General features: G+C 59.7%; 1 protein-coding gene across 4 annotated transcripts in view; it reads right to left on the reverse strand.

Annotated features, from left to right (window-relative positions):
* Positions 1-9,186, reverse strand: part of KCTD17 (potassium channel tetramerization domain containing 17) — a 10,578-nt gene extending 1,392 nt beyond the window's left edge. The window contains exons 1-8 of one of the 4 annotated variants that reach the window (XM_007454067.1): positions 8,989-9,186; positions 7,693-7,801; positions 5,280-5,371; positions 4,212-4,307; positions 2,341-2,466; positions 873-963; positions 612-686; positions 179-269 (exon numbers count right to left, since the gene is read on the reverse strand). In XM_007454067.1, the coding sequence (XP_007454129.1) occupies positions 179-269; positions 612-686; positions 873-963; positions 2,341-2,466; positions 4,212-4,307; positions 5,280-5,371; positions 7,693-7,801; positions 8,989-9,183 (875 nt within the window). In that variant the 5' untranslated portion in view covers positions 9,184-9,186. The remainder of the gene's footprint in view (positions 1-178; positions 270-611; positions 687-872; positions 964-2,340; positions 2,467-4,211; positions 4,308-5,279; positions 5,372-7,692; positions 7,802-8,988) is intronic. The other 3 variants (XM_007454068.1, XM_007454069.1, XM_007454070.1) reach the window with 3 other exon arrangements.
* Between the last annotated feature and the right edge of the window lie 2,114 nt (positions 9,187-11,300).

The raw sequence follows: 11,300 nt of genomic DNA on the forward strand, positions 1-11,300 counted from the left end.
GAAAGAGTTTCCTCCCCCTTTTGTCTCATCTCAGAGCCTCATCCCCAAGGCCAAGGTAGGCTGAGAGACTTGGGGGAGGGGAGAAAATCAGCCGGAAGTTCGGCTCAAGTCCAAGAAAACAAGAGATGAGCACCCTCCTGGCTTCCGCCCCTGCCTCCAGCTCTGCCAAGCTACAAACCAGGCGTGGCAGCTCTGGGGGCGGGCGAGGGGCCCAGGAGAAGCCCTCACCGCAAGCGCAGCCTCAGGTCTGAGGGGGCGCAGACGGGAACCTGCAAGGAGGAAACGTGAGGAGGTGAGGCGCTGCAGCAGGGCGGCCCGGCCTCAGATGTGCCCGGCGGGGTCGGCGGGCACCAAGGAGGTGCAGCTGTGCCCCTCTGCCCCGGGCCCGGAGGCGGGAGGCGCCAGAAGGGGTGCGGGAGGCGGCAGGCGGGATGCTCTGGGATGCGGGGCCGGGGCACCTGGGTGGAGGGCACAGGAGGCTGGGACCACAGCGGCCCCGGGATGGAGGCGTGAGCAGGCAGAGAGAAAACCCGGACAGGGGCAGAGAGGGAAGAGGCAGGGTGCAGATGAGATCCAGGAGGAAGAACAGGTGGATGAAGATGAGGCAGGACCTCCGGCGGGAAGCGGAGGAGGAGAAGGCGGTGGTGAGAGGGAGGAAAGGTTAGCGGGATCCTGAGGTGACTGGGCTGCAAAGACAAAGTGAGAGAAGGGATGGTTATGCAGGTGAGGCGCCAGGCACGCGGCTGAGCTAACCCTGGAGGGCCCGCCCCCCGGCCTTCCCGGGACCCCAGGCTCCGCAGCGGGCTCCAGCGGGGAGCGGGCGGGAGGCACGGCCTTTATTAGCGATCGTTCTCCTCGGGGGTTGGCTGCACCTTTCTGCTGCGTATCTGCCTCCACCTCCACCTGCACCTGTGCCACCTCCACCTCCTGCCGCTGCGGCTCCTCCAGCTGCTCCTCCGCGCGCTGTGGACCAGGCGGCAGACCCAGGGAAGAAAGAGCGCAGAGCTAACGAGGGGGCCGGGGCCCGCTGGCGGCTGTCCCCGCAGGCCCCCATCTCAGCGTGAAGGGGACGGGCGAGGGGCACCTCCCAGGGAGGGGAGCGCTACAGCCACAGAAGCTGGGGCATCTTGTCGGATCCCCGGGGAAGCCTGCGAGGGGCCTGGGGGAACCGGCAGAGGGTGGGGTCCTGCTGAGGATGCTCACGGATGGGCCTGGCTGCTGGGACGCGGAGCAAGCCTGCGGGAGGGGTGTCAGAGGAAGGGGGTGGGTATGTGGCCAGGGTAGCCTTGAGGGCTGCCTGGGAAGGCCTCAGTTTTAGGAGGACCGACCCAGAGCAGAAATGAGGCCAGGGGAGGCCCAGGGCAGACACCAGGCAGACCTGAGATGTCAGCACCAGGCTCTGGCACCCCAGGTCCTGAGGTCTCTCCCAGAGAGGCAGGAGCAGCCAGCTCACCTTGCACCCTTGCAAGGCCGTGCTGGCCGCTGGCCCCAATGGGGCTGGGGTGGGCAGGGGAAGTCACAGCCCAGGGAGGCAGATGGCCAGACGGGAAGCGGAGTTCCTAAGTCTCCAGCACATAGGGACAGGCTCTTAGAAGGAACGGTCTCCCTTCTTCCCAGCCTGCCTAGCTGCCTGCCCCACTGGTCCTACCAAAGGCCCCTCAGGCTTCCGATCAGCTCTGCGTCCAGGGTGGCAGGACCTCCGATTAGCCCCCTCCCCGCCAGCCAGCTGATGCTGCCTCACAGGCCAGGGTGGAAACAACAGGGCCGGACCCCAAGGGCTCCAGACCCCTCTGCGGCTGAGTCCTAGGAGGGAGCCTGCAGTAGGGGCAGGATTAACGGATTCGGCTTTTCCTGCCCCAGCCCAGGCCCCTGGGAAATAAACTGGCCCTTTGGATCCCAGAAGTTGCAAGCTGGTGGCCCACCCCTCTCACTCCTCTGAGAACACAACCAAGGTGCCCAGAGGGGGCGGGACTTGTCCAAGGTCACGCAGAGCGCTCACACCACGCCCAGACCCCCTAGTCCAGTGCACTCCCCCTTGTGCTACGCTGCCCCGTGGCCACCATGCAACCACCATCCAAGTGGCATCTAAGTCCACCCTCGCCGGGCCCTGGGGATAATCTCATCTCGTTGCCCCCCAGGTCTGGGCCTGGGTAACTGGCGTGAGCAGGCAGGACGGTGGGTGGCATGGGATGGATGGCATTGGCTGTGAGCAGGGGGTTAGGCGTGTGCAGCGGGAGGGAAAAAGAAGCTCAGATGGCTAGGTGGAGGGCGGCAAGGGGAGGGAGGAAAGGCAGGGAGGCCGAGGTCGGGGCAGGGCAGGGGCTGGGGCAGAGGGCTCACCTTGGTTTTGCGGCTGGACTCGGAGCTCAGTCCGTGCGGGGAGGTGTAGAGCTCCTTGGACACCACACACAGGAACTCTGCCTGGTCCTCGCTGCCGTAGTTGTAGGAGGAGCCGATGCTCACCAGCTGGAAGGTCGGAGCATGGGGAGAAAAAAACGATAGGACGGGGTTGAGGGGACAGGGTGGGCGGACACCGGCACTTGTCAACTGTGCCCTGACCTTGCTGTTCCATTCAGGCCCATGCCTGGGTTTCCAGAGGACACCTCTGGCGCAAAGTCAGAGTCCTCTCCCCCTCCGCCCCTGCCTATGGCTCTGGGCTATTTCCAGGGCCAGCCCCCCAACGTGGCTTGGCTGGACCTGATCCTTAGAGGAGGAGGGTTATCACTGCTGTTCCTCTCCCATATCTAGCAGGCAACGTCCTAAAAGCAGGCAGAGGCCTGTAATGGGCAGGCTGTCTCCCTCTGTCCCAGACGTGGCTGAGGCAGCCCCAAGAGCCAGGCTGCAGGATGGGGCTGGCATGACCTGGTGGAGCTCCATAGAATATTCTGTTCACTGTTGGAAGCAGAGGTGGAACAGGTCGCCCGTTCCTTACGCCAGCGGCCCCCGACATGCCCGCTCAGCCTTTGGGAGCCCACGCAATTGCCAAAGACTCCCTTAGGCTTTCAGGAGTGGCCCGACCTTTGTTCTGGGGTCCCTAAAATAACCACACCTGCAGGGCCTCTTCTGGCTGATAAAGGCCCTGCACATGATGGGTCTCATTCGGCCCCCAGGAACCCTCATCCTGCAGACAGAGAGGAAAAATCAGCCCCTTCGGCAGATGAGGTTTGGAGAGGTGGTGAAGTCCCACAGCCAGGAAGAATCTGAATGTGAATGTGGATTCAAATTCAGGATTTGAATCTGGGACCCCGAGTCCTCTCAGGGGTCCTATAGACTTAAATGCTTCTAATAATTCACAGGATGCTAGCTAGCTCCAATGTTGAGAGGCCTACTCTGGGCTAGGGACTTTATCCATGGTCTTTCTAACCTACACAACATTCCTGCAAAGGAAGCACTACTGGCCCATGTCACAGATTAGGAAACTGAGGCCCAGAGAGACACGCCTTGCTCAAGTTCACACAGCATGTCAGTGGCGAGGTCTAGATATGAATCCAGGCTCCCGGGCTCCTGGACTGGGAGCTCCTCCATCCTGGGAAGCCTGCCCTTCTTCAACCTCCAGGTGCAAAGGGAGCTTGTAAGGATAAAGGGTAACCCGACCCTTCCCCTTCTCTGAGGGCACGTTTGACCTTGGGTTAACTTGTTGGCTCTGATCCTCTGGAAACCTGAGAGGTGCGACTGTCAGCTGCATTACTAGGGCAACACGGTTTATGAAAAAAATCTCTCCTGCTGGTAAACTGCATAGGTACTGGGAGGATGTACAGGTCACCATAAATACCTCATGGGAAGCCGCTGCTCTGGGCTCCCCTGAATGTGGCAATGCTTGGAACTGGGCATGTCCCTTGCGGGGACCTGGAATCTATGCCTATGGAATTGTTACACGAGGTGTGGTCCCAAGGGGACCTCCGCTCTCCTATGTGGATCTTGTCTCCTCGCACCACAGCTGTCGCTTGGGGGCCAGAGACTCACACATTACGGTGTAGACCACTGCCTGGGTGCTGGGAGGACTCCCATTGAAGATGATTCCCGGGAGCTGCCCTGCGGCCACTGGGGCTTCCCTCCTCTCTCCTTCCTGGTCAGTCTGCTGCCAAGTGTGGCCTTTCTTAATCTTGTTTAGTCTGTCTTAAGACCCCGGGTGGCGGCTGCAGTGGGCACCCCAAGGCTGGGGCTGTGGGAAGGGAGGGGCCTGCTTTGCCTGGGGGTGTGGCCCAGCCCACCTGCTCGAAGCGCCAGCCGTCGGACATGGTGGAGACCATCTGCGTGAGCTCCTCCTCCTGGCACTGCAGCACGCGGTACACATGCTTGGGTGGGACCTGCAGGCAAAGGGGGGACGTGGAGGGCACCTGTGGGAGTGCCAGGCACCCCGGGGGCGGGAAGAGCACCTGTCCTCCCCCCACCATCTACCCCTAAGAAGGACAGAAGTGGGGGAGGGGAGATGGGAGCCATGTTCTGAGTACCTACTATGTGCCAGGCACTCGACGTGCATGTTCTCACTTAATCCCTCCAAAAACCCTAGGAGTTCTGGGATGTTCATGGAAGTGCAGAGAGGGTCAGTTACTTGCCCAAGGTCACCCAGTTAAAGAGTAGCAGAGCCAGAATCGGAACACAGGCGATACAAGTGGGAAAGGAGGAGGGGCTTAGGGGACATCCTGGGGCACTAATTGAGGCAGGTCCTCCAGGGGACGCGGGGCACCCTCTCTTCAATCTCCTGGGGCCGGGAGATGGCGCCTCACTACCCATTTCCCACCCTCCACGTCTCCCCCAGGGTGGGCAGAGAATCTCTCCAGCTCCTCCTACAGCCTGGCCACTTAGGCCTAGGGTCCAAGCTCAGAAACGCCAGCTCCAGAAGCTTGTGCCGTGACCTCCAGGGGACCACCTGAGCCCATGAATTGGACGATGTAATAATCCCACATTGCCTCCCACAGGGCCCCCTGTACCTCCACAGTGACCCCATTTTGCCCGGGAGGAAGGGAAGGGTGGGCAGTTCTCAGCACCTCTATATTCCACAAGAGGAAATCAAGGTCCAGAGAGGGGTGTGATTGGCCCAAGGTCACACAGCAAACAGAGCCGAGGCAGGGAAAGAACCCCGAGTCCGTCTCCCAGTCAGGGGCTTAGCTGAACAGTTTGGGAGCTGGACAACCACTCCTCCCCTTATAGGAGAGCTTGGCCTCCCCAAGGAAAACTAGCTCTGCCCCTCCCAACCTTCCTCCTGACCCCCCTCCCCCGTCCCCGCCACCCCCGGCCCTGGCCAGGGATGCCGCCCCGCTGCCCTGCAGCCCCCCGACCTGTGTGACGGTATAATCCTTCTCCTCCATCCGGTCTTTGATGATCCGGATCAGCGGGCCGATGTTGTAGAACTCGGCTTCCTCCAGGACCCCTGGCACAGACAGAGCAGCACCCCACCCCCGTCACTCCCGCTGCCCCCGTGCCCCGTTCTCACCTTGTCCCCTCCACCTCCACCCCCTGCTCCAGTCGCACAAGGGTGATGAGCCTCTGAGTTGGGGTCAGGCAAGAGGGAACACTTCCTTCCTTGGGTCCCACACTCTCTGTCGTAGGGGTGAGGGGCTGCCATGCAGTGGCACTATACCCCTGCTGTGCTGAGCACAGTGACCCAGGGATGGCTGCCAGCCCTCTAGTCTGGGGCTATCCAGAGGCAGTGGGCCCGCTGGGACTGGACCCTATGCCACAGTGAGAAGGGGCCTGGCTGGCCCCCGATTACATGTTCCCATTTATGAAGCACACGCTAAGTGCCAGGCACCGTGCCAGGTATGTTACACTCTTTACCGCAGTTAATTCTCAGCACAAGAAGTAGGTACTTTCATCACCCCCGCTGAACAAACAGGGAAACCGAGGACCAGGCAAAGCAGCAGCTGTGCAAGGCCACACACCTGGCACTTGGCAGAGCTGGGATTCACACTCAAGTTCCTCTGCCTTCTAAATGCATAATCTTTGCGCATGTGCATCTCTCCAACCACTACACTTCCCAGTTTGCAAAGCCCCTCCTGTGCTCACCACAAGCCCCAGGGTCATGGAGGAAGCAGGCGTTATTGTCCCCATACAGTTAAGGAGACTGAGAGTCTTAGAGACTGAGCGAGCGCCCTCTCCAGTGAAGGGGACAACCCTCGGCCTTAGGACTCCCCTAAGCTCCTGCGGGGCAGAGACACTTCCTGTCCTTTCCATGACTGGACTCTGGGATCCCCGGGGACAGGGCCCATGTCTGACGTCCCCGGCGCCCACACCCACCTAATACAGAGGAGGCAGTGAGTGAGTGCTACTGCCAGGATGCCCCGCCCCGTGGAGCCCTGCAGATGACAGACAACTAACTCTGCCTCACGGGTCCTCAGTGCCAGGCACCGTGCTAAGTGATGCACTTGCATTAGCTCCTTTTATCCTCACAGCAGCTCAGCAAGGTGGGTGCTATTGTCACCCCGTTCCACAGATGCAGATATGGAGGCACAGAGGGATAAGTGACTTTCCAGGTGTTACACAACTAGTCAGTTTCCTCCTGGATCCCCTGGCCCCTTGGATCGGGGCTCTAGCCCTGTCTCAAGGTGCTGGGAGTGCCAGGGCTTGACAAACCCAGAACCTGTAAACTGGTGTTGGCCGTGACGCTGGAGTGTTTACCTCCCCTCCCCATGGGACCTACTCCTGGGCCCAGGCCACGCCCATGGTACCTGCTGCCCCAGGGGCTGCTGGGAAAGCTGTGGGGCTCTGCAGAGCCGACGCCTACAGCGGGCTCTGATTTTGAAGCTGTGGCCTTCTGGGGAGCCACCTGGCTTCTAGATCACTGTGTCCCACAGGAGTCAGGAGGGAAGACCGTGGGCCCGAGTGAGGAGGGAGGGGCTGTGCTAGACACCTCCAGGGTACAAGCCCCGGGACTCATGACATCTGGTTTTCCCAGAACATGTCTCTAATGTAGATCACCGCCCCTCCTTTATATACACAAGTGGAGACTCAGAAAGGAGAAGTGATATGTCCAAGCTGGCCTGGCTGGGTCAGGTGACCCAGAGCCACACCCTGTGCCCTAAGGAAAAGAGGACTTGGCACCCCTTGCTCCTGGCAGGGGCTCTGCCAACAAGCCTTTCTCCCAGGCAGGCATCCGGTCTTTCTCCCCACTGTCTGTTGGGGCTGGAAGTGGGCATCTACAGGGCCTCAGCCAGCCAGGCCTGGGAGGGACCAAAGCCCTGCTGGAGAGCAGGCTCCGCCCACCCCTACCTTCACCCACAACTGTGCTGCAGGGGCTGCGGATCTGGGCGAGGAGTCACCCACTCGACACACCTGCGGACCCACGTGAGCCCTCACCAGGCATCTGAGATACCCCATCACCCAGACAAAGAGAGCCACACCTCTCCCCATGGCCATCTCCACCCACAACTGGCTTCCCAGAAGGCCAGGGGAAAGGGCATCCCTGCCCAGCCTCACTGGCTCCCTCTATCCTCTGCTTCCATGTTTCTGTCACCTCCCCAGCAGCACCCAGTGGAAGCATGGGCCAGTCACCTTGGCACAGTCCCTAGGCTCAGCCTGGACACAGGCTTTGGGAGTCAGTCCTGTCAGGAATGAGAAGAAGCAGGAAACATGGAAGAAAGCAGATGTCCCCTGAGGATGGCCGAAATGGCTTTGCGCCTCCACAGGAGGCCCCGGCAGACTGCAGAGGGCAGGGCTAGGGTATGGGCCCCAGCCTCCCCTGGACCAACTCACCCTCCTCAGCCATGTCCTTGTCCAGCACCAGCTTGCCATGCCGGAGGAAGTTGAGGATGGGCCCGAAGTAGGTGGGGTCACGGTCGATGAGGTAGGCCCCGGTCTCATCCTACAAAGGTGAGGGGCACAGGCAGTGAGAGAAGAGTGAGCCCCGCTCCCCTGCCTGACCTCTCACTTCAGTCCCAGGAAAGGATCAGAGGGAGGGCGGGAGGGGGCGGAGTGTCTGCTCTTCCCCAGAACAGAGCATCCTGATGGAGTAAAAAGGCTTTGGGGTCAGATACACCTAGGTTCAAATCCTGCCTCGGCCTTTTCCTGACTGTGTGACCTTGGGCCAGCGATTTGGCCTCTCGGAGCCACCCTCTTCTTTCCCATAACTGGAGAGCATTGTGAGCATCCAGTGAGGTCTGAGTGGCACCTGACCCAGCGCAGGGCTCAGGGATTGTCCCTCTTGGAGGTTATTCCCTGAAGCCAGCCCTACACTGTCTCCACCAGATCCCCTGGCATTCTGGGGATGTTTACAAGTTTCCAAAAGAGTCACTATCTCATTGGATACCCTCAGCCTGCAGGGAGGCAGAGCAGGCATCAATACAACTCTACAGAGAGAAAACGGAGACATCACCAGGTGAGGGGACTTGCCCAAGGTCACAGCACCAGAGGGTCAGGAAACAGGAGAGAGGGGGCCTTAGAGGTCATCGCCAGGCCAGCCCTCTGGGGTTACAGACAGGAGGCTGAGCAGGATAGGGTTTGACCCAAGGTCATGCAGGAGGTTTGCAGCAGAGCCGAGATGGGAACCCAGAAATGGTGCCCCAGGCCAGCGCTCCTACCTGATGAAGCCCAGCTGAGAAGGCACCCCGGGATTTCTCCACCCAGCTCCCTGTACCCCAAGGCTACCCATACCCCAAAGGGCGGGGAGGCGGGGAGAAGCCGACTCAGTAACTCCTTCCGTGGTGCAGGCGTCCAGTTTGGGCAGAAGACAATGCCCTAGGTGTCTGTCTCTTCCCACAGCCCCAAAGGAGGGGGAGAGTCCCCATCCATTAGCCTCCTGGGTTGGGAGCCCAGATCAGCGCTCAAAACTCCAAATGGGCGCAGCCCGGCGTTGTCCTGTTGCCACGGCAATGGCCACATCCCTCACTCTCCGATCCATTTCCTTCTCCCCTCCTCCGGCCAGTTCTTCCCGCCTCCAGCTCTTCGGAAATAAACCCAGCCGGGTTTCCAGCCCCGTGGGCGGGCCAGGCTGGACAACCAGGTTCCGGCGAGCTACGGATCCCCGACCGCCGCCCACCCCGCGGGCCTCACCCGGTCAGACTGCAGCTCTTCCCCCTGGCACAGGCGGCTGAGGAAGGACTTCTGCTCGCGGCACAGCGTTTGCCGGGTGGTCAGGAACACCGTGCCCCCTACGTTGAGCCTCACCCACTTGCTCCAGCCGCCCGCGCCCGCCGGCGGCGCTGCCTCGCGGGCCTCCATCCTCATCGCTCTTCCCAGCGTCTGCATCCTGCCTGCAAGGCGGCTGGAGGCGGGCATGTACCGCGCGCCAGGCATGCCGGGAGTTGTAGTCCGCGCCGCCCCGCGTGAGTGTGGCCAGGGGTGAGGGTCAGCCGACGCCCTCTACTCCGCCTTCTCCAGCCCCGCCCTACTTTGCCCTTCCTGGGAGGCCTACAAGCGGGAGTTTCTTAAAGAAGCTTTTTGGCCAAGTTACTCTGTGTTTGGGGAAGGTCAAGTTCGAGGTCACTGGGAAAATAGTGACACCCCAAATCAGCGATCCTCCCACGTTGTTTTCCCTTTGTCCAGTTTGGGTTATCAAACAGCTGACAGGAAAAGGAACTTCTCCCTCCCCAAATTCCTATAGCATTTACCTGTATCTGTTTTCTCATATTCTTTCATTCTGCCTTTGGGGGTGAGGGGGTGAGGAGAGCTGGGTTCTTTCCCCACATAAGTTCTTTGCGGACCCCACAGTCTGGCTTAAAAGTTGGCTCAGCACCTTCTATATTCCAGATGCTTTATGCATCTATTATATTGGGTTGGCCACACAGTTCGTTCGGGTTTTTCCGGAACATCTTACGGAAAACCCAAACGAACTGTTTGGCCAAGCCAATATTATTCACTGGTGCTCTTAGCAGCACTGTGAGGTCGCTGTTACTGTATCCATTTTACAGATGAGGACACAGAAGTGAAGTGACCTGCCGGAGGACTCACACAGCTGGTGAGTGGCAGGCTGGCATGAACCCAGGTGGGTTCCAAGTGCATTTCCACCACCAAGGCCCCTTTCCTGCTCCTTGGGAAAGATTTCTCGGGAGGAAGAGTCAGGAGGGTGCTGGATGAATGTTTGGAGAACTGGGTTTTCATCCTGGCTTTTGTAGTGTGAAGTGCTGGGAGAGGTCTCAGTTTACCCATCTGTAATTCAGGAGGGGGGAGAGGGAGTGGTTCTGTGGGTGCCCTTCTGAGCCAGATAACTCAGAGGTGGGACTGCTATCGTGGGCCCTGCAGGATGTGGGAAGGGAGCAGCTCCTCATGTGGTTTGGGACCAGGGAGGGACAAGGGCTGAAGGGAAGCTGTCCTCCTTAACCTCCTTTCCTTCTCACTGTTTCGGTCCTGGTCCTGGATTAAGCGGGGAGGGTCTGAGGCTCCCCTCAGTGGTCTCAGTGTCACACACACGGGCCCCACACACTGGGCAGCCTGGCCCTGCATGGCAGTGGCGGGGGGCGGGCGGGTTCTGTTACCCCTCGGGCTCTGCTTTCTCCGTAAACCTTTCCCCTCGGTGGGGAATGGGTCACAGCTGCTAGACTTCTGCTCCTGGGGACTCGTGTTCTCTTAAACACAAATTCAAGTGTGACCTTGAGCAATTTCCTCCCTGGACCTCGGTTTTCTCTTTTGCAAAGTGGGAATTAGAATAGTTGCTACTGGAGAACATTGTTGTTAAGATTAAATTATGTCGGTAAAACACCTGGCATAGCCCGTGGCTTTTAGTATACTGAATAAATGAATGAGTGAATGAATGAAATGGGTTATAGGATATGAACTGGCCTTGGAAGGTCAGCAGGACTCCTGGCACTTGGTGAGTCCTCAAGCACTGTCAGCTGAGACAAAACCAGAGCAGGGAATATTTCTTTTCCACTTAAGGGGTGTAGGCAGGGAGTGATGTGGTCAGATATGTAACTTGGATCACTCTGGGGGCTGCAGAGGGGATGGTTCGAAGCCCCAAGAGACCAGCCAGGAGGCCACCTGGGTGAGAAGTGGGGAAGCCCCAACCAAGGCGCTGTCAACTGGGCCAGACAGGAGTGGGCGGCTTCAGTGGATACTTGGGAGGCAGAAGTGAAGGTTGAAGGGACTGGGAAGGAGGGAGGAGGAGGAGGGAGGAGGGGCCACACGGACAGCCCTGGCTTCTGGCTTGAACCAACAGTGTTTCCCTGAAGCAGGAGAGGCAGATATGGGGAGTGATCAGCGTTGAGGAGGTCGGTTTGGAGCCTGTATTTGCAGTGCCTGGCAAGCAAAAACTGTCCTTGCGGGTGTGATACTCAGGAAAGCAGCATGGACTGGAGAGGACAGGTGGGGCTGTCCCCAGCCTAGGGTGGGGAGGAACCTAGGAAGGCCCTCTGGGGGGTGGCTCCAGT

This window comes from Lipotes vexillifer, unplaced genomic scaffold, assembly GCF_000442215.2.
Source record: "Lipotes vexillifer unplaced genomic scaffold, Lipotes_vexillifer_v1.1 scaffold382, whole genome shotgun sequence".
Classification (NCBI taxonomy): domain Eukaryota; kingdom Metazoa; phylum Chordata; class Mammalia; order Artiodactyla; family Lipotidae; genus Lipotes; species Lipotes vexillifer.